The sequence below is a fragment of the Micrasema longulum genome, unplaced genomic scaffold, assembly GCF_059751315.1.
Source record: "Micrasema longulum isolate JH-2025_06_02 unplaced genomic scaffold, ASM5975131v1 h1tg001795l, whole genome shotgun sequence".
Classification (NCBI taxonomy): Eukaryota; Metazoa; Arthropoda; class Insecta; order Trichoptera; family Brachycentridae; genus Micrasema; species Micrasema longulum.
This window is the reverse complement of record NW_028278969.1, coordinates 89934-114225: the sequence shown is the minus strand read 5'-3', so window position 1 is coordinate 114225 and position 24292 is coordinate 89934. Positions and strand designations below refer to the sequence as shown.

Genomic DNA, 24292 nt, shown 5'->3' with positions numbered 1-24292 from the left:
GAATTAAACTTTTTCGTTTTATAAACATATTTATACTTTGCGACTTGTTTTGTCTTATCAAGACATTAAAAAATTAAGAAACTAACTAAAACTATTACTTATGGATCCTTATATACTAAACACAACAATTAAGTACTAGATAATGGAATCAATTTCTAAAAATCTTAGCTATCTTCTCTTGCTTTTGGTCTAAAAACCTTTCTCATAATATATATTGTTTTAAAAGGCAATTGAGTTAAGTGTATAAGGGTTCACACCTAATACGTAAGTTCACGGTTAGTTTGCATATGTCTCTACGATAAAAAATATGTCAGAGTAAATTCTTAATAAAATAATGTAGAATTCAATGCGATTAAAAATGGGATTCTGCTAAAACCATAAACACAATAAATAATACACATGGAGAACATTTTTATGAAGGGAATAAAGAATGTTTTTTTTTATGGGTTTTCATTTTAATTTTACCAATATTATGGTACACAATGACGTATAATTAGATTTGTTACAATCGCAAGGAAATAGGTGTTTTGTTTCGTGGCTAATTGCATTCATTCTCTTACAAACTTTCATCGTGATAAGACATTACGCTACGCAATCGTCTTTCTATGAGAAAATGTTATAATTACACTGCAACCGTGAAAAATAGAGCAGACATATTGTTTTATTTGTAAATTCAACCCCATTTATTGAATAACTAGATAATTAGTAATATTTTTTTACAATTTAAGTACATAAATAATACACTGGCAGCCAGTGTCTTTGCTATTACTACAAATTACACTATGGCTGGAATTGTGATTTGCAGTCTTCTTATTCCGAATTGTCGAGAGCAGCACAATATTTGCTAAAAATAAGATGTGTTTGGTATGGAAAAAGCATATCTATTTGCCATAAGTCAGTGGTCGTAAAGTATTGTTCTAAGAACTAATCTTTTTAGCATTAATTCAAATCTGCAAAAAAACTGCTTTTGCAATTTGGCAGGAATGAAATAATTGTTGAAAAGAATGCTTATGTGAAATTTTTAATGAAAAAATAATTGAAAATCGTAAATGAAAATTATACCACTATAATTTAAAATAAAAACAGTAATTGCCATGAATAGTTAAATGGAGAGTGAGCAAGGACAAAATATTAAAACTTTAGTAATACAAATAATTTCGTAATTCAAAATAAAAAGTTTTATGTGAAATAAATTAGAAAATAACGAGTAGGACAAATATTAATTGGGATATTTAGGTATTTATTTATTAAAAAAACACATGTTCGTCAAAGTAAAGTGTCCATTTATTGAAAATTTACAGAATAAACACTTAATAAAATAAAGCTGGTTAATCCTAAGATGTGATAGTGATTCGATTTCCGCTCACTGGATGTCATTTAAATAATCGGAATCGATCAATGGATTCGCATAGATTTCAGAATGTCAGGAGCTTATCATCACCTTAACTTGTAAAACTCACAAGTCCACAAACTGTCAAAAATGATATTTTGGCATTTTCTGATAGGACGTCAACTAATCTACAATATGAGTTTAAAACTTATACATTCATTCAGTGTTGCATAGTTTTAAAGAAATACATGTTGAGAAAAAACTTTGCTAGGGAGAGCAAAAACTATTTTTAATCTACCCTGAACAAAGGTAAGGACATAAGAGTTTTATAAGTTAGCCCGATGTTATGTCAAGCTGATCATCAACCTAACATAATGAGATATGTAGCACATGTATAAACATAATTTTTACACATAATTTGTACATTTTTCTATGATTTCTTTTACATACTAAGACATAATAACAATTCACTTTTGTAAAAATATATGTGTATTCCATATCTATATTGAATTATTGATAATTTTTAAGACAGCGTGTAAATTTTTATATTAATGTGTACAAATAGATTATTACTTAGGTTCAGCTCATTAGATAAGAGGCATCAAAGATAAAATTCAAAAGGAAGGCAGAACGTTAATTGTAGAAAACACAGAACATCATCAAACTAATTTCCATCAGATTTGGCAAGAAATATAAAACATATTTCCGGTGTCTGCTATAGTGATTGTAAGGCACTTATTCTGTGGATCGGAAAGTTTGCTTAAGACAAGATATAAAAAAAGTAAAACTTTGCAAGGTTGTTGAAATACTGGGTACATCCAAGAAGTTAAGAAGAAACCAAAGAAAACAACCATCAAACTTCGTCTGAAAGTTTTTTAAACAGCAAGGTAGGTGCAGTGCCCATGCCATTAAAGCTGTTACGATAGCAATAATGCTGATAAATGGCCCTTTCTATACTGAGGCACTTAGAATAATTATTTAGTTTTAAGGATTTTGAATCTGCTTTGGTTTACGCTGCACTGCTGCCGTTAGACTGACGTGGTAGCTGGAGAGGGAAATGTCTATATACACGGAGGGAGTGAGATGACTAGAGCGAGCATGCGGCCTTCTCTATCTTCTGGGAACATCTCCAGCCTTGACGAGACACAATTAAGTCATCTAGCCTCCACTGCCTTACGAGCGGAGGGGATTTTGCGCCAGTGACGAACAGCCGAACCACAACACAGCGCCTGTAGCGCGTTAGCTACAGTTTACCAATGGAAACATATGTCAAAGACATTTACATTTACTGGAAATTTTGGTTATACCATATTATGGGATCTCAAAAATGGTTTTTAAAATCGAGGACAAAAATCTTTTTTACTAATGTTGGCTATATCTTGATGTGAAGTCCACCAATATAATCTGTAACAGAGTCATAATCTGCACAAAGTTTGGTCCAGCCATATTCATTGGTGAAATATTTGAGCGCCCCATAAGAAACTTAGCTATGCCATCGCCTGACAATTAAGACACAATTTAAAAAACGCAATCAATTTTCTCAATGCTGTAAGTGAAAAATAGTGTGATTTTAAAATCTAAGTTAATATTTTGAATATGAAGTATACTGCTCAAAAAGACAATGAAATAATATTTTGGGTAATTAAGGTTTAAAGCAGTCTTTCTCAAAGTGGGCGATAACGCCCCCTTGTCGTCCCCGTTGAAGGCCTTCAGGGAGGCGATAGAAGGCTCAAAGAAAATTGGGGGTGATTTTAAACTAAAATTTATTTCATTATTATTCCTCCACAGATTTTGTTTTATTTATCACGTCTTCCTTAGCCCGCGTGGCAATCGTGTTCAAACAGTTTTTGTCATTTATTCTTCATATTATGTAAGATTTTAAATGCTTTTTTTTTTTTTTAATACTTCTAAGTAGGCACCTATCGGTTTTAAATGCTTTTAAAAAAAAGGCTTCTTTAAAATGTAAGATTGAACTCAGAAGTAGGATATGACACATTTAAAAATAATGAGTGCAATAGCTGTTTTTCAAAGGGGCAAAAGTTAAAAAAATTTAGAGGGCTATAGAAAATTTATCATTCTCAAAGTGGACAGTGGGTGAAATAAGTTTGAGAACCTGTGGTTTAAAGGATCACAGCTGAACCAGTTTGGGGTGGTAAAAAAAATTAATATGGAGATTAGATTTCTCATCATGTGCGTATTAGATTCAATATAATTTAATTCATTGATAAATTAAAACTTTAAAAATAATTCAGTGTTTTTATGATACTTATTATTATAATCAGGGTCACTGGAGATTTTTTCTTGAATATGTTTACTTATAACAGCACGGACAGAAGATAACAAGTCTTTATTTTTTATGGATTCTTCAGTGACTTTTTTGATTTTAGGTTCAATTGCAGTTTTTATGGCACCTGTAATAATTAAAATAAAATAAATAAACTTATGTACACTTTGAAAAAACGAAAATTTAAATTTTCACCAAATTTGTAGCAATGTTGTTAAAGGAAAGAGAAAAAGTCTTACAATAACATGAGGCAGTAATATACATTATTTACATATATTTATTGCTGTACTATTAAACTAATGTAAAATGTAATACCTTGTAAACTTTCGAAAGGAGTAGTAAACTTTGTTTGAATAATTTTAACCCTTATTCTCTTTGGCATTCCATACAAATATGCATCACTGTACGGAGTAGCAGTTAATGGCAGCTCTCCTGCATTCTTTGTAATGATGTTGCTCCATAACTGAAAAGAAAAAAAAACCCAAGAAATATTTTTTATCATGATAAATATTTTTTTACTCTATTTGTATAATCATAAGGTGAGTAATCTACAAGTTTTTAGGAAAATATGTCCTTTATGACATTTAAAATTACTGGCGATACATTCTTCGTTCTTTAGAGTAAGCGTTATGAAGGTTAACATATTAATGTACTAACCAATAAGTAAAGTTTTTGAAAGGGATGAAAGTATGAATACATGTAAGTTCATTGTAAACAGGGCACACCGAGACAGAAATAGTATGACCAATTATCGACAAAATTAAGGAAAGGGTGATGCATCGCTTAGAAAATGTTGCTCAAATAGATAGTGAAAGAATGTCCAAAAGATTTACGATGTGACTGTTGGTGGATGCAGAAAACGAGAAAGATAGAAAGATATGGCATGACGTCCAATAAACACTTGAAGATGGACATTATAAAAATCGGAATAATCAGAGGGCATTTGTGAGAAGGTTTATGAATATTAAGGAAGCGAGACCTGTACGTTAAGACAGCGGTGTGGCATTTTATACCCTGCCTACCCCTATGGAAAAAGCGGAGTGACAGTTTTTTTGATAATCTAATGTAACAAGTTTGATGATGAATCTAGATGATAAAGTTTTATGAAAAAAGGTGGCGCAACATAGCTAGCTTGTCCAATTATAGAACACAAAAGTGGTTTGATTGTTTAAAGTAATAAAACATATCATTTTTAATACTCACCACTTTCGTAGTTGCTAGTTGAAAACACAGACATAACTTCGTAAAGTGAGCTTTCTTGATCGGCTATTTATTTGCCAATTAGGAACCCCACTTGTTATTCCAATTTTACGGTTAATTTGTGAAAAATAAGAATTCATTATTGAGGTGGAGGTCAGAGCTTCACAAACTGTTATTACTGTAACTAATTTTTCAGATCGGTCATCATATAAAACGATTGAATAATAATCAATATAAAGCAAACTATGAGTACTTGGTTAATGAAATAGATTTTTTAAAAGTTATTGAGTAATTCTTTTTGCTATGGACAGTAAATAAAATAAATGTGATAATGTAAAAAACATAACTTACTTCATCAGGTGTCTTTATTTCAGCTATATTGGTGAATTTATCAGAAGAAATTATTTGATCCAAAAGAAGTTTCTTTCTTACGGATTGAGTAGTTGGACTACTTGTAATTTTTCTCTCTAAAATTAATATGAACATGAGAATAACATTCTGTAGAAAATTAGGTTTTTTTAGTAGGTACTTCGTATTATTATGATTAATTTGTACAGCACCATTATTGATTTAGATCTCTCAGATGCTCTAACAAAAATTTAATAGTGCCCGTAGTAAATTTAATAATGTGAAATTTATGGTCTGTGCAACATTTGACCGATTGACTGTAAAAATATAGCAAGAATATATTTTTTCCTGTGTCCTTGAGTATATGCTTTCCAAAGGAAAATGAAATGGAAAATGGCTAAATGAGTCAGGCTGTGATTCTGTTGAAGGCTCTGGATTCTGGATCACAGGTTCAAGGTTTGACTCCCAGTCTACAACTTGATTCCAATTTTCTGGCACTGTAATTTATGACTGTTTCATAATGGTCTTGCATGCTTTTTTGGTGTACAGGAATACATTTTTTTTGAGGTAAATAATGGTAAAACAACAGTACGTGTATAATATCTGTGCATATCTTACTTGGAGCTTGTGTAGTATTATTACATGACTTGGATTCCTTTTTTATTTTCCAATCCAAATATGCATCACTGTACTCTCCAACAGTAAAACTAGCTACATTTTCAACATCATTCCTCATAATTAAATTCATCTGCGCCTAAAAGTTTAAATTTATAAAATAATTACCATTGTGAGACAGGTTTTCATATTACGAACATTCTTACTAAATGAATTATAATAAAGTATAATTATATGTTCTTACTACATTATTTCTACGACAATTACGCAGAAGTTTAAACAAGAATCTAACCATAGCATTGAGTGCAATGATACATATTTTTCGCAATAAATTAATTTGGCACTAAATAACAAGTAATACACTTACAAAGATGGAATCATCAATACTTATATTATCAGTAGTAGTCATCTTAAAATCGAATCTGAAAACATCAAAACATCGTGTTAGGTACACGTACACATTAATAATTCTTTAACAAATATAGAAAACTCATTTATCACAAAGTAAACTATATACTTATTACATATTTTATGACTTAAAACATGTTTTTTTAAAGTAACATAAAACAAATTCGCAAAACAACCTTGCTACACAATCAGAGTTAATTAAAACTAATTGAAATTGAAGGAAAATACGAAAGATATTCCCATGCACGGCATTTCTTATTAGCAGCAGGCACCCGTTTTTAGAATAAACAAGAAACAAAATAATGTACCTGAAACGTGGAGTAAAAGATATTATTTGTGAGTACAAGGAATAAATAATAGGTTATGTTATAATACGGCTTTACATCATTTGACCATTTGACGTTTGAGCTCGAAGTTGCCGCTTGTAGAGGGCTTTCCTGGCATAACCAGAGATAATGTAGAACTACTACTAGCATAAACCAGCATAAACAAATAAACATAAACGCATAAAGATAAAACATGAAACAGCGCAGATTATGTCTCTATCTATGGTCGCTTCAACCTCTCTGGTTCAGCGTTGCTAGATCTACCGATTTTTCGGTAGATCACCCGATTTTGGGAGCAATCTACTAATCTACCGAATTCGATTGAAATTCTACCGATTTTCATACATTTCCTTGTTTTTTCCACAGAACAAAATTTCAATGCAAATAAAACAAATTCATATTATCATCATTTATTGCTTGTTTGCTCACTTCAATTGCCATCAGTTGCTTATTTAAAAAACTGCTTATATATCGTACATAAGTATACAATGAATAATATATTAATTATGGAATTGGCTAGTATTGTTGAATATAATATGGTAAAATAAATCATGGCATAGAATTTCACGACATTATTAAAAAATGTATATATGTCTACTTTATGAAGGATCACTTTTCACATTGAAAATAATAAAATGTTATCTTTAGTTAAATATCAATTTAAATTTAGTTGATCATTGTTTTAATAATTTGTTCAGTACTTCAGCAGTTAGCAGTTTTTATTTAGTTTTAAGTTGCACTGAAAGAAATTTTAAACGTTAATTATTTCTTTGCTTGACAATAAAAATTCTATATATTTTGATAAAATTGTGTCATTCATTCGATAAAATAATATTTTGAATTTTAATCTATGTATTATATTATTAATTTTTACAAGAACCAACTTAAATATTCCTTTTCTTAAATGAATATTTGAGTATTGAAATGAAATATTGTAATTTACATTTTTTTGTAAGAAAAAGAAGACATTATAAATCACTATATTTTGGTGATTCACTTATTGCAGTCCTTTTGGTTTTCAATTGTTCATTTACCAAACGTTTTCAACTATTTATAGCAACGGGCTTAGGCAAAACGGCGCTTTAATTTCGAACAACTGTCAAATTTATTTTTGACCCCCTCCTCCCCTCCAACCCCCTCTCGCAAATCTATCGAAAGCTACCGATTTATTTTTCTGAATGTACCTTTTTTCGCTTGATCGGGTCTGGCCACGCTGCTCTGGTTTGATTGTCTGGGCACCTGGGCCTGGGATATGGGCACATAATGGGTGTATAATCTCTGATGGGCACTGACAGCACTCCAAGCGGCAGAATTTGCTTAAAGAAGGCATTCGCACTCTTCTGAAAGCCAAACTATTACACTTCAGGTAAAAGTAACATATCTGTGGCATTTAGTGAAGAAGGTAGATGTCACTTAAATTGAGATAGCAGGCGACAGTCGACTTTCGCCGACAGTTACTAGATAGTTACTATGCTAGAAAATTCGGCCCTCCGAGCCTTGCTTTATCGGCCCTGCGGGCCTCAGTTGATTAATTAGAATCCTGGGCACTGAAATTTCATCCCTTTGAGCCTCAGGATATATTTTTTCCTGTTTTCTAACATTTTGCTCCTGCAATCTTAAAATAATAATGAACCGGGTTATGGTCCGTGGCTAGTGTCACGGACCCACGGATCAGAGGTTCGAGCTTTCACACCCCACTCTACCACAACTTGGTTCCCATTTTCTATTTACTACTCATTAAAAATGGCCCTAAAAATTTGTAATATTTGGGTAAATCATAAAAACACAAATATTGATTTTGAATAAAAACTCAAAATTAATCATATGTCCTTTAGAAAAACGCTACCAAAAATACAAAGCTATGATATATTATATATTCAACATCTCGGTGGCATCGGTGGTGTAATGCTTAAGACGCTTGATTCACGCACGAATGGTTTTGGGTTTGACTCCTGATGAAAACACAAAAATGAAAAAAAACACTGTATTACAAAATAAAGCATTTAGAATCATTTTGAAAAAAAAAAACAGATACACGAGGGTAAAGTCGATGGTAAATAAAATGAAATTATTAACATATAAATAAAGATTTTTTTACAATACAATGATATTTGTTCATAAAATTATAAACTCTAATAAAAAAACAGAATTTTGGAAAACAATTGATCGGAACCAGCATGAACACGAACACAATACTAAAGAAAAGAACAAAATTAGACTTCCATTTAGGAAAAAGGCAAAGTCACAAAATTCAATTTTATTTAAAGCAATTTAAAAGTATTACGAAATGGAAAAAAATATTTATGAAGAAAAAAACATACCAAAATTTAAAATAATGGTCAAGACATATGTGATAAACAATTTATAAATTAAATATATTTGCAATGTTATTATTAAAACACTCATAACAATATGTATGATATGTGTGCCCTACTTTAAGATTCGAATAAAAAAATGTGTTATTTATTTTTAAAAAAGAACAATTGGCAGGGTGCCAACCCGATCCTTGCAATATCTACCAATTTTGGGTGAAATTTACCGATCTACCAAATTCTATCGAAATTCTACCGATTTTAAAACATTTACATATTTTCAGAAGATTTTTTTTCACACATCTCGTACATGACAGACACAATCAATCATTTTTATAATAATAATATTTGAGATGCAGTTCCACTTTATAAGGTTTACAGAAGGTTGGGTGAAGAGGTACGAGTTCGAAAAAAAATTGCCATAATGAAATTGGTTAATGTCGTATAATTTGAAAGTACTATTAGGTAAACAAGTACAAGTAACTTGTATCATTTTTTGTTTAACAAAATGAAAAAAACAAATATGAGAAGAACCAAAATATGACTTGTACCGCTTGAAATATTTACATACGGTTACACATTTAAAGTTTATCTTAAGATAGAACCCAAAATTGTGTCAAAGAATAAAACGAGTAGGAAACTTTTAATAGGTCGTCTGCAAAATCGGCTGTTATTGAGTTGTGCATAATATCCATCTAAATGCCTCAGATATTTAAATATATTTTGCTGGTCAAACCATGGTTCGTTTGATTTTTTTGCTTTAATGATGGTAAATTGCTGTAAAAATAACTGTTAATTACTGTAAAAACTATTCATATTCCTAGGGAAAGGGTTTGCACAATAATCATGTTGTGTTGTGTTCTCAAGCGAAAATATAATTATAAATCTCGTTCAAAAGTTTAATTTCCTAATATTTTGTTGTTAAAATATTTGTATCAGCTTGTTCACTATTGTGAGTTATTTCAAAATGTTTACATGGACTCAGTATTTTTTTTAACATTGTTAATGTACTCGTATGAAATGTGAATTTGACTTTAAAAAAAACAAATTCAAAATAAAGTATTTTAGACTTTTTCAAATCCCTTTTTCCACTTTAGTTACTTTTTTTACGTCAGAAGAAGCGGTGGACGCATTCAAAGTGCATGTTTCGGAGTACTTCAATCAAAATGAAAAAGTGTTATAAAAATAGTTTCAAACACACACCAAAGTATATCGATCATTGAGGAGAATATTAAAAAAAAAATGAAACTGTTTTCAATTATAAATATAACCCTTAAATGTGAAGAACAAAAAATGAAAGAGTTCAATGATGAAGTCGCATTATATACTTTTTAATTTTCTTTTTAAAATGTGTGATTCTTTCAAACACAATTTTGAAAAATAAAATAAAGATTACACACAATAAATGTCAGTTTTTACAAAATAAGGTTTTTGACATATAAAAAGGAGTAGTTCAGAAACCGCATACGAGCATCAAACAGAAGGCGTCTAAACTACTCATCAATGAGTAGTCTTGACCCATTAGTTTCTTCGTAGACGTCGCTCAGTCCACAACTCCTAATTTGAATTCAACTATGCCGTGTTGTGTTTTTTTAAAGTGTAGAAATACTGCTAGGATCTTAAAGAAACAGGATGGGATCACATTTCATGTGTAATTAGCAAATTAATGTGTAAGTAGCAAATACATTACTTAAAAATTTAATTATTTTTCCATCTACCAGATTGTCGAAAAAATCAAAATGGACATTTCGTTAGTGTTGCCAGGGTAGTATTTTTTTACCCTACTTTGATCATATAATGAGAGAAATTATGAAAATTGGACCTCGGATTAAATAACTCTGTGGTGGACATTTGACCGACATTATCTTTAAAACATCAAATATTATTTAACATGATATAAAAATATCAGTTTTATGTAAAATAAAATTTGTTTCATATTTTGAGTTCAAAGTTCATTAATTCAATTGCTCTTAATAAATGACCCTTTACTTATCTACTCTGTTGTATCAATCAACATTTCCGCGTACACAATAACATTTTAGAGAAATTAACAGATTGCTTTTTTTAACCTTATGTTTGTGTGATAATTATATTTTTTCCCTCCGTGCAACATTACGCGGCAACGGCGTCGTCACGAATGCGCGCGGCGAAAGTGGGAATTTTCGGCCGCAGTCCGATGTATTCAAATATGATTCTACGCTCTTTCTTGACTATTCTTATTCTATAGTTTTTGACCACATAGATTTTATGATAGCTATCGACACAGATTGCCTTGCACAGTTGTCAGCCATGCGCGATCAGTGTTGCTAAAGTGGAACTTTTCATTTCAATATCCTCTTCGTTTATTGCACGGGTTCTTAACCAAGGAAAAAATATACTACATGTCGAAAATGATCTCCGCTGTGTACTGAACTGACTACAATGAAGACAAGGATTCATTAATTGCTTAACAAAGTTCTGCCCCAGTGTTCTCACTGATTATAATGAAAGACCGATTATTTATCTGTAATTGGATTAAAAATAAACACGCTCATTTTTATTTTAATCAATTGTTCAATTGACTTGAAGGTGAGAATGATGATGGGGGGAGGGGGGGGGGCTTAGTGATCTTTTGAATTGGGTTGTGGTTCCGTGGCTGCTGTTGCGCCCCTCCCCACTCTACCCCAACTTGCTTCCTTTTTTCTAATGGTGAGTTATTTATAATTCGTTGAAAATGGCCCCAAAATAGATATATTTGGGTAAATAATAAAAACGCAAATGTTTCCCTTTGATAAAAAAAGTCTTAGTAGAAAGTTGATGGAGATGCGCATGGTAAAAGGTTGGGAACCGCTAGTTTATTGGCTTTTTCCTAAGAGTAATAATGCGTAATCTAGAGAGGAGCCCAAACGTAGGAAAACCATTTTATGACTATTGGGTATTAAGTTAACTACAGTTCGTAGCAAAACAATGGGCCATAATAATTTTAAACAAACCAACAAACCAACATCGCTTGCGTTCTATGAAACATAGTGATAGGGCGTTTCTCTAGGTTACGCATTATTACTCCGAGGCTTTTTCACCCTACTGGGAATATTTTAATATCCGTAGTATTGAACGCTAAAAACAACAATTCAATGATTTTATTGTGAATCTGACCAATACCGCATAAATGCAAAATAAAATATTTCAAGTTATGTAAAAATATAATGCTGGATTTCAGGGTTTGATTCCCGCTGAGATTACCATACAATAATTGAAAATGACTTTTCTCACATCTGGCAAAAAATAAAACAACTAAGAAAGGCACCTACTCAGCTTACTTTTTTCAGTAAGTCTCAGTCTCTCTTCAGTCTCCTTTTTGTTTATATCACCACTTTTGGCCATTACAGCATACACACGTATATTTTTATAAATTCGTTTTTATTTCAATAATCTTAAATTGCCAATCATCGACTTAAACTGGATATTTTTGCCAGTGTCAAGTTAAACGTTCAGTTACACATGTATTATATTAATAAGTTATCACGATTACAAAATATCTATCATTATCACAAACGGTAAAGTTTGTTATTATATTTTAAAAGAGTTAATTGACTTTTTTTTTAAATAACTGAAACAATTTTCTGATTGAGATCAGAAACAAGGGTAGACATTTGAGTCGGTAAGGGAACTTTTGGTTTGATCAAACATTTTATGAATTTGTCTTATTCTTTTGTGGGTGGCCATTGGAGGAAAACATACTTTGGTTTACCGATATCCTGACTCTTGACCACATTCAGTAAATGGATAGGTTACACATTTTATTTTAAAGAGATGGACCGAGGGCAAACAATGGCCAGATTTTAAATTTCAAGTGGTTGGCATTGTATTTCTATTTATGGGAAGATAGTATTTTAAATTAGTTTTGAAAATTTATTGAATTCCCTTTAAAGGAATTTGATAAGTAACATGTTTTTTTAAATCGTGTAGTCTTTAAAAAATCACCATCGCCATTATTTTATCAGTGACAATAACTTTGCTTTCACCCAAAATAATTATCAAAATTCCGTTTTAAAAATTTATTTATTTAGTTTCTTCGTTTTGATCTAGTATTAGAAACATCAGATCTATTGACAAAACTAAAAGCGAGGGCAAAAATGAGTACACTTAATATTAGAAGCATTAAATATAATGCAATATATGAGTTTTAAGAAATCATAAGACTTAAGGTGCATATTTTTATTTAAAATTTAATCATTCATACAAAATATTACCAATGATTTACTATCACAATATTTAACTATTTAATACAGTATTTTCACAGTTGGTAAATTAATCTAAAAATAACAATAGTTTACAAAGTAATAACCTATTTAAGTGAAATATTCAAAGATAATTTTAAAAATATTGACACACTATATTAAACATCTTAAATTTACGTAAATAATCCTTCTTCAACTGAATAATCGATTACCGCTCTGATGGATTAAATTTTAACAACAATATTTTGAAGATATTATGGAGACTGGAATATATCCCCAGGGAGTTTACAAAGGTTAAAAGTAGTTTTCCTGGCATCGCGTCGTCAAATAGTTAAAAATAATTTAGTAGAACGTCGATAAAGGTTTTAGCTCTTACTTCACAAAACTCATCAGATGAAGGAATTTAAGAAATTAATGTGAATGCTCAAGTTTAGAAAAAGTGAATAAAGCGATCGAGTGATCAAGTCAATGACAGGTTATAAAGCAAACAGCCGGAATTTCCTTGCTTCTTTATCAAAAAAGTTCTCTATCTTGGTTGAATGTTTCAGGTTATATATAACAAAACAGCTGGAAGAAAAAAAGGATACTTTATTAAAGTCGTGAGTTTTTAATTATGGTGTTCCACTAGCTGACCACCAATTCAAAATACATGTTATATTATTCACATTAAACAACCATTATTTCTACTACTATTGCATTGGTGTAGCGATATATTGAGTTGGATTATTAGAACACATTTTTAACAGTACGCAGTAATAAAGAGGATATTGATTAGTTTTCTTAATCCACCTCAAGTTTTCTGAAGCTTCCGGGTAAGCTGTAATTATATTTCTTGGCATTGTTATTTTCGTCGGAGCCAGTTTTTCCATTTGCGAGACAACTCATGTTTACAATATCCATATCGTCTAACGATGTAATGACTGGTCGCTTGACAAGCAACTCTTTCTTCCACTCCGATATCATGACATCCATTGGAACTACACCGCCATACTCCTTGGGGAGGCACATAGGCTTCACAGCTGAATGAAGAGACGTCAAATCACCGTGTATCTGCGAAAAAACAATGCATGTAAATCTGTATTTGAAATCAATATTAGAAATTTTACATTGCACTATATCGCACAGCAATTTTTCAGTCCCTGGAAAACTAATTTGTGCATAGTTTGCAAAGATATTAAGGTTTATCCACCCTACTGTATTGTGGATACCATTTTCATGTTGGGAAAGATAGAAAAATAGTACTTATACAATATATATTCCATCCCTTGTCATCGATTTAATAAATTTCTTATTAAAATAAAATTCAATAAACCGAATTTAAGGTTTTAATTCGGGTATCTTATCAAATCAAATCTTTTTATGTTGTCCTCGTCCAGCTGTACCGTCGATCCACATTATATCCTAACTTATTATGTTCCGTTTACTACTTTTCCAGTTCGTCATTTCTTTTACATTTCTATTATATATATATATATAATATATTCGTTATTTATCGTCAATTTGGGAATAAATATTTCGATCGTCCAGTTCATTAGTAAATAAATTCCAAATAAAAAAGATTTAAGATAAACTTTCCTCCCTATCTGATGGAGGATTTGAAAAGATGTACGAGTATTTCTTGGGTCATTCAAAAACGTTCCTAAATGACATCATCAGACATGTTGCCAATGTACGACTTCTCAGTTGATAGAATATGTCAATTTCAGGCACAAATTAACACTATTAGGATTTTGGCGACCATTTAAATACTCTTTCACTCATTATCTCTAGTAATTTTAAGATCTCTATTATTATGTATATTTACCCTAATTACCCGACGATGAGGTGTTGATCAAGTTACAGTAAAAGCACTCCTGCACATTTTTGTCAATAAACTAGTTACTCTTTCAAAATTTTCAATTTTGTACATCGCGATTATACTTGAGTTGAACTCTACTTCTTTCAATGCCCCCTTTCACTGTGAGTTTGGAAAATTACATAGGGGACTTATGTCTGATATTGTCATTCTTCCTCATGACCATATTGCAAACATGATTTAAAAAATATATATATTCTATTTTTTCTTTGCATTTTACAATAGGTATACATAAGTCACAAAAAACACAAAAAAATTATCCCACAAAGGCACGGCCTGTAGGAATGGTAGCAAAAACATTATTTCTTGTATCACAATAACCTATATCTAGTAATTTATAAATTTCTAAACGTTAAATTAGATTAATATTATTAAATTAGTTATTTTTAAAATTTCCTAACTCTGATTCCTTTCATATAAGTCATTAAAAGATAAATCCCACAATCACGCATGTAGCACCGCTTATTTAAGGGTTATTAACTACATCAATTTAATCAAGTCACAGTGAAAGGATTGTTAGTAGGTAGGTACTACGTTTGACAATTTCAACACCAAGCGTTAGCGACACTACTTCCCATTGATGGAAAAGAACGGCACAAAATATTAGTTTAGTTCATACCAATCATTCAGCACATTCTCTCGAAGACGAGAATTTCAAAAGTATCGGTTACTATATTTTGGGCACCCCTGAGAATCTCCCATTTTTAACCCATGGGCTAACGAACTGAGTAAATAATATGAAATGCCTACTGTTTTAAACTAAGTCAGAATTCCAGACTGGCCTGATAACATCCAACAGACCGTCCAACCTTTCTTAATTTAGAAAAGGACAATGCCATAACACATGTTCGGCCGTTTGATTTAACGCGCCGCTAGCGCAAGTTGGATTATTATCAAGAGCAAAAGAATGGAGTCGACCCTCAGAGAGTCGACCCCTGCGTTCCCCGTGACTTGAAATCATTTGAACTGCAGGGTGATTTAGACACCAATGTTTGTATCGAACTCTCGTCCTCACGTCTGGGTAAGAGGAATTGATCCATCTACCTTTTGGAGTGGAGTCCCAACGTCTCTGCCATTTGTCCGTGGTCAACTCCGTGCTAAGTTCAATATCCACCTTCAGGAATCTTAAGTTACAGTTGATGTTTGTTGCAGAATTTCAAATAGCCTTTTTATGGATTGTTATGCCGTGAGTCTTTCTTGCATATGCCAATCAATGTTTCTTTCGGGTTAATAAGATATCACAATATTTTGCATTATTTCATAAGAAGTTACACTATGGGAATCGAGGTATTTTAAGGGATCATATAGGATTTCTTGATGATTTTAAAACATTGTATTTACTATCGCGTTACTGAGGAAAATAAATACATTAACATTTTAATTGCGTAGATAACCATAAATGTAGCAATAAATTTTATACCATTAATTGGTGATTTGGTTTATTGACCTAAAAAGAATAACTTTTGAACTTTAAAACTCAACCAAAGCAATTAATTTCCAAAACTGTTAAATAATAGGGTATTTTCACAAGTCAGGAATAACGTTAAAAATATAATAAATTCTAATGATATAACTATCAATGCATTCAAAACAAGTTTTCAATTATAATTTTCGGGTTTGAAAATGAGCACATACAAAACAGCCCGCAGTTGGCATCGCGTCATTTTGACGTCGCGCGTTATGACTGCCCACTGCGCTTCTAGTAAATATTGCGTACAAGTTTGGCGCCAAAACGTCATACGTGCACTTTGTTCTACAGGGCGCGAAATGTCTTGTTTTCGAGTAATTCAAAATATGCGTACTCGTATTTTAAACCTTTCTAGAAAATGTATCCGACGTAGCGCGAAAAAAAATATTAGTACCGTTATCATCGTAATTTTTTGCTTATTTAAAATCAAAAAACATGGAAAGACCGTATTGAATCGTAATATTTAGAAACCCCAACAAAAGTCTATTTTACGGGAGACACAAAAACTACATAGTATATTTTATGTTTTTTTTTGTATGAATTTGTCCACAAAATAAGTGAAATGAAAATATCCTAGAAGGATTATTACGAATAAATCTATTTGTAACTGGCATCGGAATCTCAAACCCTCGGAATAACAAGGTTCCATCTGACACCTATACTTTATTGTTCAGTACAATTTGTGGACATTTTTCACTAATTAAATTAGATAACTGGATGCATTTGAAACTTTTAACACTTCGAAATTCCTTTGATATGCAGTACCTATATGTGGTATCAGCGTGTATGAAAGAATAAAGAGTACCTATTACAAATTAAACAGTTTTCACTCGGTAACTCAAATGAACTCAAATTGTTATTTAAAAATTTGTTATTCCAAGAGATCGATCTGTTAAGGAGAGAATAAAAAATTAACGATTCGAATGAAGACTTTTTTTTTTATAAACAACAAAAAAAATTAAGCAATATTTAATTTAAAAAATCACAATTGAGAAGAATAAATCGGACGAAACTTCACGAAATTTAACAATTTATTAAGTAAAATAAATAATTAAAAATATTCTTACCGACATCCGATTGTTGATCTTAGGGGACATTTTAGATTTGGCAAATTCATAAACGTATTTTATTGGTTTGGAAACGTTTAATAAGTGTATTTCCTTGTGCCTCATGGGTGTTGATTGCTGCAGACAAAACAAAACAGTAAAATTATTTATGTATTTAATTTTTGGGCCATAAGACGCACTTTATTAATCTAAAAATTCAACCAAAAATCAGTTATGGTCCGATGCGTCTAATCGTCCGCAAAATACGGTATTTTTTACATGACTTATTTTCAAACACTTTTTGCATATTTTTTTACCTAAGAGCGGCCACAAAATAAAGAAAAATAACAAAATATAATTTACTCAATAAAAATCAATCTACCCTTAATTTACGGAGTTGTGATTTGGGAAAGATTTTATATATCTGTGACGGCGACCGTTGTGAAATCGGCCTTTTTTCTGATGTTAACCATTTTTATTCATTTTATCTCTGAACCTCAGAGGACAAAACACCGATGTCCGCTTTTTGCCGTTTTGATTTTCAAAATGAAGAAATCATTGTAATAATCAGTTTTATACGTGAATAAAACACCAAAGTCCGCTTTCGTCATAAAAACGTTATTTTAAGTTGAAATAAAAATCTGAAGTTTACTTTGTTCTAATGCTAAAAACATCAGCGGTCCTAGATTTACTATTTTAATATGTAATTTTATTATCAAAGTAATCATTGTTTTACATTGAAAGTTCTTTAAAGATTGAAATTATCTCATTTGGTTCAAAAGTTATCATGTTTTGGAAATCACACAACACGTAATCTCGTTTCCTGAACATTTCGTTCAATATGACTCGTAGTTTATCCTTTGAGGTACAGATATACATATATGTATTACTCCACTAACTTGTATATTGTTAAACGCGAAAGCCCCTAAGGCGTATAAAGAAACGAAATACAATTTAAATAATTCAATAAAATCAATTTTTCACCTCGAGGCTCGTGGCCACAATCCCTTCGGGACCTATTTTCAATGATAAGTTTTCATTAGGTATAAAAGGTCCACCTCGCCGTCAAATGGTCAGCGCTTTTGCCTACCACGCAAGAGATCTCGGGTTTAATTCCCGACATGGTTGACATGAAATATTTACTGAAAATGTTTTTTTACACAACGATATTTCATTGCTGATGACGTGATCAGAAGCGCATGACTGATCATCTTACCATCCATGTAACGAAAATCGTCTAAATACATAGTAATAGTATTTAATAGTAATATAATACTTTGTTCTTAGATCACTTGAGTTTAATTTAAAGCACTACTAGTTTTGGGAAGCGCAGATCCTTCCATTTACAGGTGTTATAAACTCATATAACAGTTTAAAAATAAACTCGAGTGGTCTAAGAACAAAGTAATTTTTGAATGATATATTTAATCATGTTATTCCACAAAGTAAATGCCGATTCAATCAGTAATATGGTCAAGATACGCTGCAATTGGAGCGCCAGTGCAGTGCCCTATTCGCTACTAAGTGCGGTTAGGGAAATGATTTTGACGACGACATTGATGACTCATTTCCTTAGGGAAATAACTAAAGAATCATTACTTTTGATTAACAAATTACAACAGGGATGGAGAATAACTTAAAGAAGGGAATATGGAAGTCCAGACATTTACAGGGCTCATGACCTGTCATTGGCTGGTTTAAGTGGCCAATTTACACATTGTGTAACATCATCACCATTTTGTCTGTGTTTGAACATCCACATTTCTTCAATTCTTCCATTTGTTAATTTTAGTGAAGTAAAAGAACTGAAACCTTTATTGTTGTAAAGCATCTGACTGAATTATTTACAATATTATACAAATTTTAATAAATATTATTTATCATCATCATCATCATCATTTCCATCAGTTGGTTTCATAACAATGTTTGAGTTTGCCCAATTGTTTGTAGACAAAATACTGGATTTCATCCCCTCGAGAGTCATTAAGATTAACAAATTACATCAGGGATGGAGAATACCTTAAAGAAGGAAATATGGAAGTCTAGGCATTTACAGGGCTTATGACTTATCATCGGCTGGTTTAAGAGTCCACTTTACATACTGTGTATTACTTTTGAGTTAATATTGCCATTTTGTTATAAAACTCATCCTCTTTCATGCCAAAGCGCCAAATTCTTGGTAAAAATTTGACGATTTGCTAGTTCCTTAAGATCAAAATAGTTTAACAATTCAACCTCTTCAATAAATTCACCAGATAAATACATAAAACGAATATAAGTAGAATTTATATTAACATTGCAACAGGTCAGCAAAACGAGAATAAATCTTAAAAAGCGATTTCTCTAAATTAATAATTTCTCAATTATTATCCTCTCACCTCTCCTTGCCGAAGGATCCTCGCGAATGTGCTAGGAGACCAGCGTGTTATGTGATTGGTGGAGAGTCCATCTACGTCAGCCACATGGGTAAATCCTAGCACTTGGTTGTCGTCATCTTCCAACAGTGTCTCATACGTCAAGAAGTGCACTCGAGCCATGTCTGCCGACGTGTACTTTACGGGGTTGAAATTTTCTGCAAAACCAAACAAAACATTATTACTTTTTTTAAATTTTACATACCTGTGTGCTTTTTAAATATTCAAGTCATTTTTTTTATTCTTGGCGGGAGTTGATTGTAATTTAGGAACAAAAATCTCAACCCGAAAATTGGTTTGTTTGTTTAGCATCTTATTTTTCAAATATGAATTATAAAACCTTTTCAAAACAAATCATCTGAAAATATTATGTACAAACATTGTAGGTAACAATAAACATATTAAAGTATGAATTTGGCCTAGTAGAATATACATTTTCTAAACAAATATTCAATATAGCAATTACTGTACCTATACATACGCCTAAAAGGCTTTATTTAGTAAAAACTAAAAATCTTTTATTTTGTACCGCAACAGGTCAAGAGGCAGAAGTACAGTGGTGAACTACAGTACAGAACACCCAGGCTTGAGAAAAATCACATTGAATTTTTTTGTTCTCACCAGGAATCGAACCCGGAACCTTTCATTTGTGAGTCAAGCGTCTTGACCACTACACCACGGAAGCCGCCGTTTTAAAGAAAAGATAAGAAAAAATATAAAATATAAGAAAATAAATATAAAGATGAACAGCTAAACATTATTAAAAAAAAAACCATATAAATAATTATTTTATCATTATCACGTTTTGTACTGTTTATTGAAATAAAGACAATTCATTAAAATAAAAATTTCAAAAAATAACTTTGTTTTTAACCAATTTTTTAAATATTTTACTACCGGTTTCAAAGTTACACAAGCTTCTTTATCATAATATACTTTACTAATAAGTTCTATCCGGTCTGTAGATTTTTTTTGTTAAAAACAAAGCTGTTTTATATGTATTTTACTCTAACAAAAAACCACAAAGTTATTGCTTTAAATGTAAATTTTATAAAAAAAACAATTATTATTGAATAACAATATAACTTGTACATAAATTTATTAAATAAACAAGGACATAGCTTTAAGTGACACAAGCAGGAACGATCCATGCCTACACATTGCTTTAGATTGAATTGTTTTATTTTGTAATTGTTTTAATATTATATGCTTACTTATTGTACCTATTTTTGATATACTTATATGAATTCAAATGATATTCACTAGGTATTCTAAAAATACATATCTAAATCGAAAATACTTATTGGTGGATAAATTAAAAGTGAAATTGTTATCCGGCATTTTGTTTAAAAAGGTGATTAAATGATTTTATATGAATTATTTAATTGGTGGTTGGCCAATATGTCAACCTCGTGGTGAAGTGGTCAGCGCGTTTGCCTACCACGCAAGAGGTCTCGGGCTCGATTCCCGACATGATTGACACGAAATATTGATTTAAAAGGGTGTTTTTACATTAGAATATTTCATAGTCCCTGGACTAGCACCTGAACCGTAAGACTGATCGCCTTACCTTTTATGTAATAAAATTGATCCAGATACGCTGCGATTGCAGTACTAATATAGTACTATATGCACTACTGGGTAATGATAATACTGAGAGTGACGTATCCGCGGCACGGTAAGATGTTTTTAAAATTATGGATAAATAAATAAATATTTGGAATAACTTTTTTTTATTACTAGTTTAACGCTAAGCCTACATAACGCCTGCATAACACCTGTTCTCCTCTACGGATACGAATCGTTATACCTTACTAGGGCCCAAAGCAGCAAAATTCTTAGTTTTTAATAAATATATATCTGTTATTTTAAAACAGTTCTTTAGATACCGCTGAAACCTTTTTTTAACTGATTCTGTGAAGAAAAACTAATTAAAATATTAAAGATTATTATTTAAAAAAAAAAACAGTTAAACGGTTCATGGGCGAAACCGTGACTGTCTCCCTGCCGACACTGCACTCAACTGTTATTTAAAAACAGGTTAACGAAACAGTTTAATGTGTGAAAGAGTAACTGTAGCTGCTACCCCTTTTAAATATCTGAAACGCCCATCTCTAATTCCAATTTTCAACAAAATAACAATAATATTAATATTTGGCTGATTTATTTATGGACATTTTTATCATAAATCACCTCAAAAGCGCTTTACAACTTTAAACAAAAAATCTCATCAGGCTCAAGAGACATACGTATGCTGAAATCTGGCTTTTGGAATGTGCTTTTTTATGTTGATTTTTTTTGTGTTTTTCTCTTTTTATTTGGACATTTTTTTTTCTCTACATGTATCAAATTTCTGATGCACATGGGAATACATATTTTCTTTTCAGAGATAAAATTTTGTATACAGGATGTTCATTAAACCCTGTCACATCCGAAACCACGATGATGGGCAAGAAGACATATTGGCACATTAAAATAATTATTTAGAACGAATAAAATTTAAAAAAATAAAATACCAAAAAAAAGAGTAAAACGAGGAGGGGGTGAAGGGAGAGTCTGATACTGCGCCGCACTCCCCTCACTTCTCCCCTGCAGAAGTAAGCAACCATTTGTTTTTTAAATATTTTATTTTTTTAATTTTCCCTTGTTCTAAATACTTTTTCAAATATGCTAATATGTCTTCTTGTCCATACTGATCATCGTGGTTTCGGATGTGACAGGATTTAAAAAACACAATGTATAAATATTAAAACTTAACTTAGACTTGATAATTTGTATTTTACTTTTTGTACGTTTTTGATAAATATTTTTTTTTTTTTTTGAAAGCAAAGAAATATTTGCTTTCTTATAGTTTACGCAAATATTTAATTTTGAGGGCCATTTTCAACGAGTTGTAAATAACTCACTAAATGGGAATGAGAATCAAGTTGGGGTAGAGTGGGATTCGAAACACGGACCTTTGATCCGTGAGTCCGAGACACTAGCCACGGGACCACAACCCGATTATTAAAAAAAATATTTTTAAAATACGTAAACTTACATTCTAACTAAGCTAAATTTGGGTATTATATTTTCTGATTTAAAATTTAGGGTAAGATTAACAAAGATGTGAGATTTTAGTTAAGATCTGAACTGACTGGGACTGTGTGCGACTGAACAACCCTATTGCTCAGGAAATGCTCCCGTGGGTTTAGGTTGAATCCGGTTTTCTCCAGCCTGAGACTGCGGCCTCGGATGGATAAAATTATATCATCCGTCTGATAAACAACATACGTTGTTAGCCGTTAAATTAAGTGCAAGGGACGGACGCGGACGTGACGATAAAAAAGGCGATATGAACATTGCACGAATACCGGCAGTGTTATGATTGACCCACTTTACAGACGCACGCTTCGCAACTCCCAAAGTGGGCATTGTAATACTTGTTAATACCATTTTAAAGACACACGAATCAATTTTCATCCGTGTACCCAGATTCGGCGAATTCATCATTACGCGTATCGTACACATGGCCGCAGGCTTGAAATAGTTTTAAAACCCACTTTTTGTTACACAATAGCTCATGGCATCATTTCCAGCAGCGCGGAATAGTCCGCCTATAAAAGTGAAAGGTTATTATTTTACTCGACGCGACGCGACGCGACGCTCAATTTCTTCAGCGCTGTGACTCAGAATATGAGTTATGACTGCCAGATTATTCCAAGATTTTTTTACGTTTTTTATTGTTTTTTATGTAAGTTTTTGGATAATAACAACAACCCTGACGGATTAATATTTAACTGTACAACTTCGGCTCAACCGAAACCTACTCCTGCGTTCAGAATGTGTCGGACTACATTGTCAGCATCCGCACGCGTCGGGCAGGCGTTTTCGATTCTCCCTACCACCGATTTTTTAATATTATTTTACTAGCAGACTTTTGTTTTTTACTAAAGTATCCCAAGCATATTATATTACTATTAAAAAATACCACAATTAGATATATTGGATTGTTGTCTATACAAATCATTAGATATTGTATTGCAATTGTCTAACATAAAAAATAAAAACTAGACTGATTTGTGATTTGCTTTTTAAATACGTTTCGATCTCGGCTAAAAATCTTATTTCAGTTGGTCAATAATTTAAGATTGGTTTTACTTGTATAAATATCTGTGCTTCTACCTCAAAGTAATACTTCTCTAAAGAAGCAATTACGCTCATGTATACATAAATATGTACATAGCGCTCTGCTTTTATACATTAACACATAGGATCGATTTCATCGATCCTGAAATATTGCAATGTAAAAACACCCTTTTGAATAAATGTTTGACGTCACCCTACCGTGAAACGAACCCAGGATATTAAACATGATATGCGAACGCGCCAACCACTACACTATGAGACGGACTTATCTTTACTAGATTTAAGAAAATTTCAGAGAAGATTTCGGCTCTTTGAATTCACAAAAATCAACAGATAGA

General features: G+C 31.6%; 2 protein-coding genes across 2 annotated transcripts in view; both read right to left on the bottom strand.

Moving 5' to 3' along the window:
- Window positions 1-1262: 1262 nt before the first annotated feature.
- LOC148273960 (uncharacterized) lies at window positions 1263-6644 on the bottom strand. Its single transcript, XM_088237878.1, has 6 exons — window positions 6569-6644; window positions 6145-6199; window positions 5781-5916; window positions 5166-5281; window positions 3930-4077; window positions 1263-3741 (listed from the first exon to the last, which is right to left on the bottom strand). Exons 1-6 carry the CDS (start codon window positions 6571-6573, stop codon window positions 3560-3562), a joined length of 642 nt encoding a protein of 213 aa, XP_088094004.1. The 5' UTR covers window positions 6574-6644; the 3' UTR covers window positions 1263-3559.
- Window positions 6645-13004: 6360 nt separating this feature from the next.
- Window positions 13005-24292, bottom strand: part of Cralbp (Cellular retinaldehyde binding protein) — a 47345-nt gene continuing 36057 nt past the window's right edge. Inside the window, exons 5-7 of the mRNA XM_088237874.1 lie at window positions 19791-19984; window positions 17434-17550; window positions 13005-14093 (exon numbers count right to left, since the gene is read on the bottom strand). Of these exons, the coding sequence (XP_088094000.1) occupies window positions 13824-14093; window positions 17434-17550; window positions 19791-19984 (581 nt within the window). The 3' untranslated portion in view covers window positions 13005-13823. The remainder of the gene's footprint in view (window positions 14094-17433; window positions 17551-19790; window positions 19985-24292) is intronic.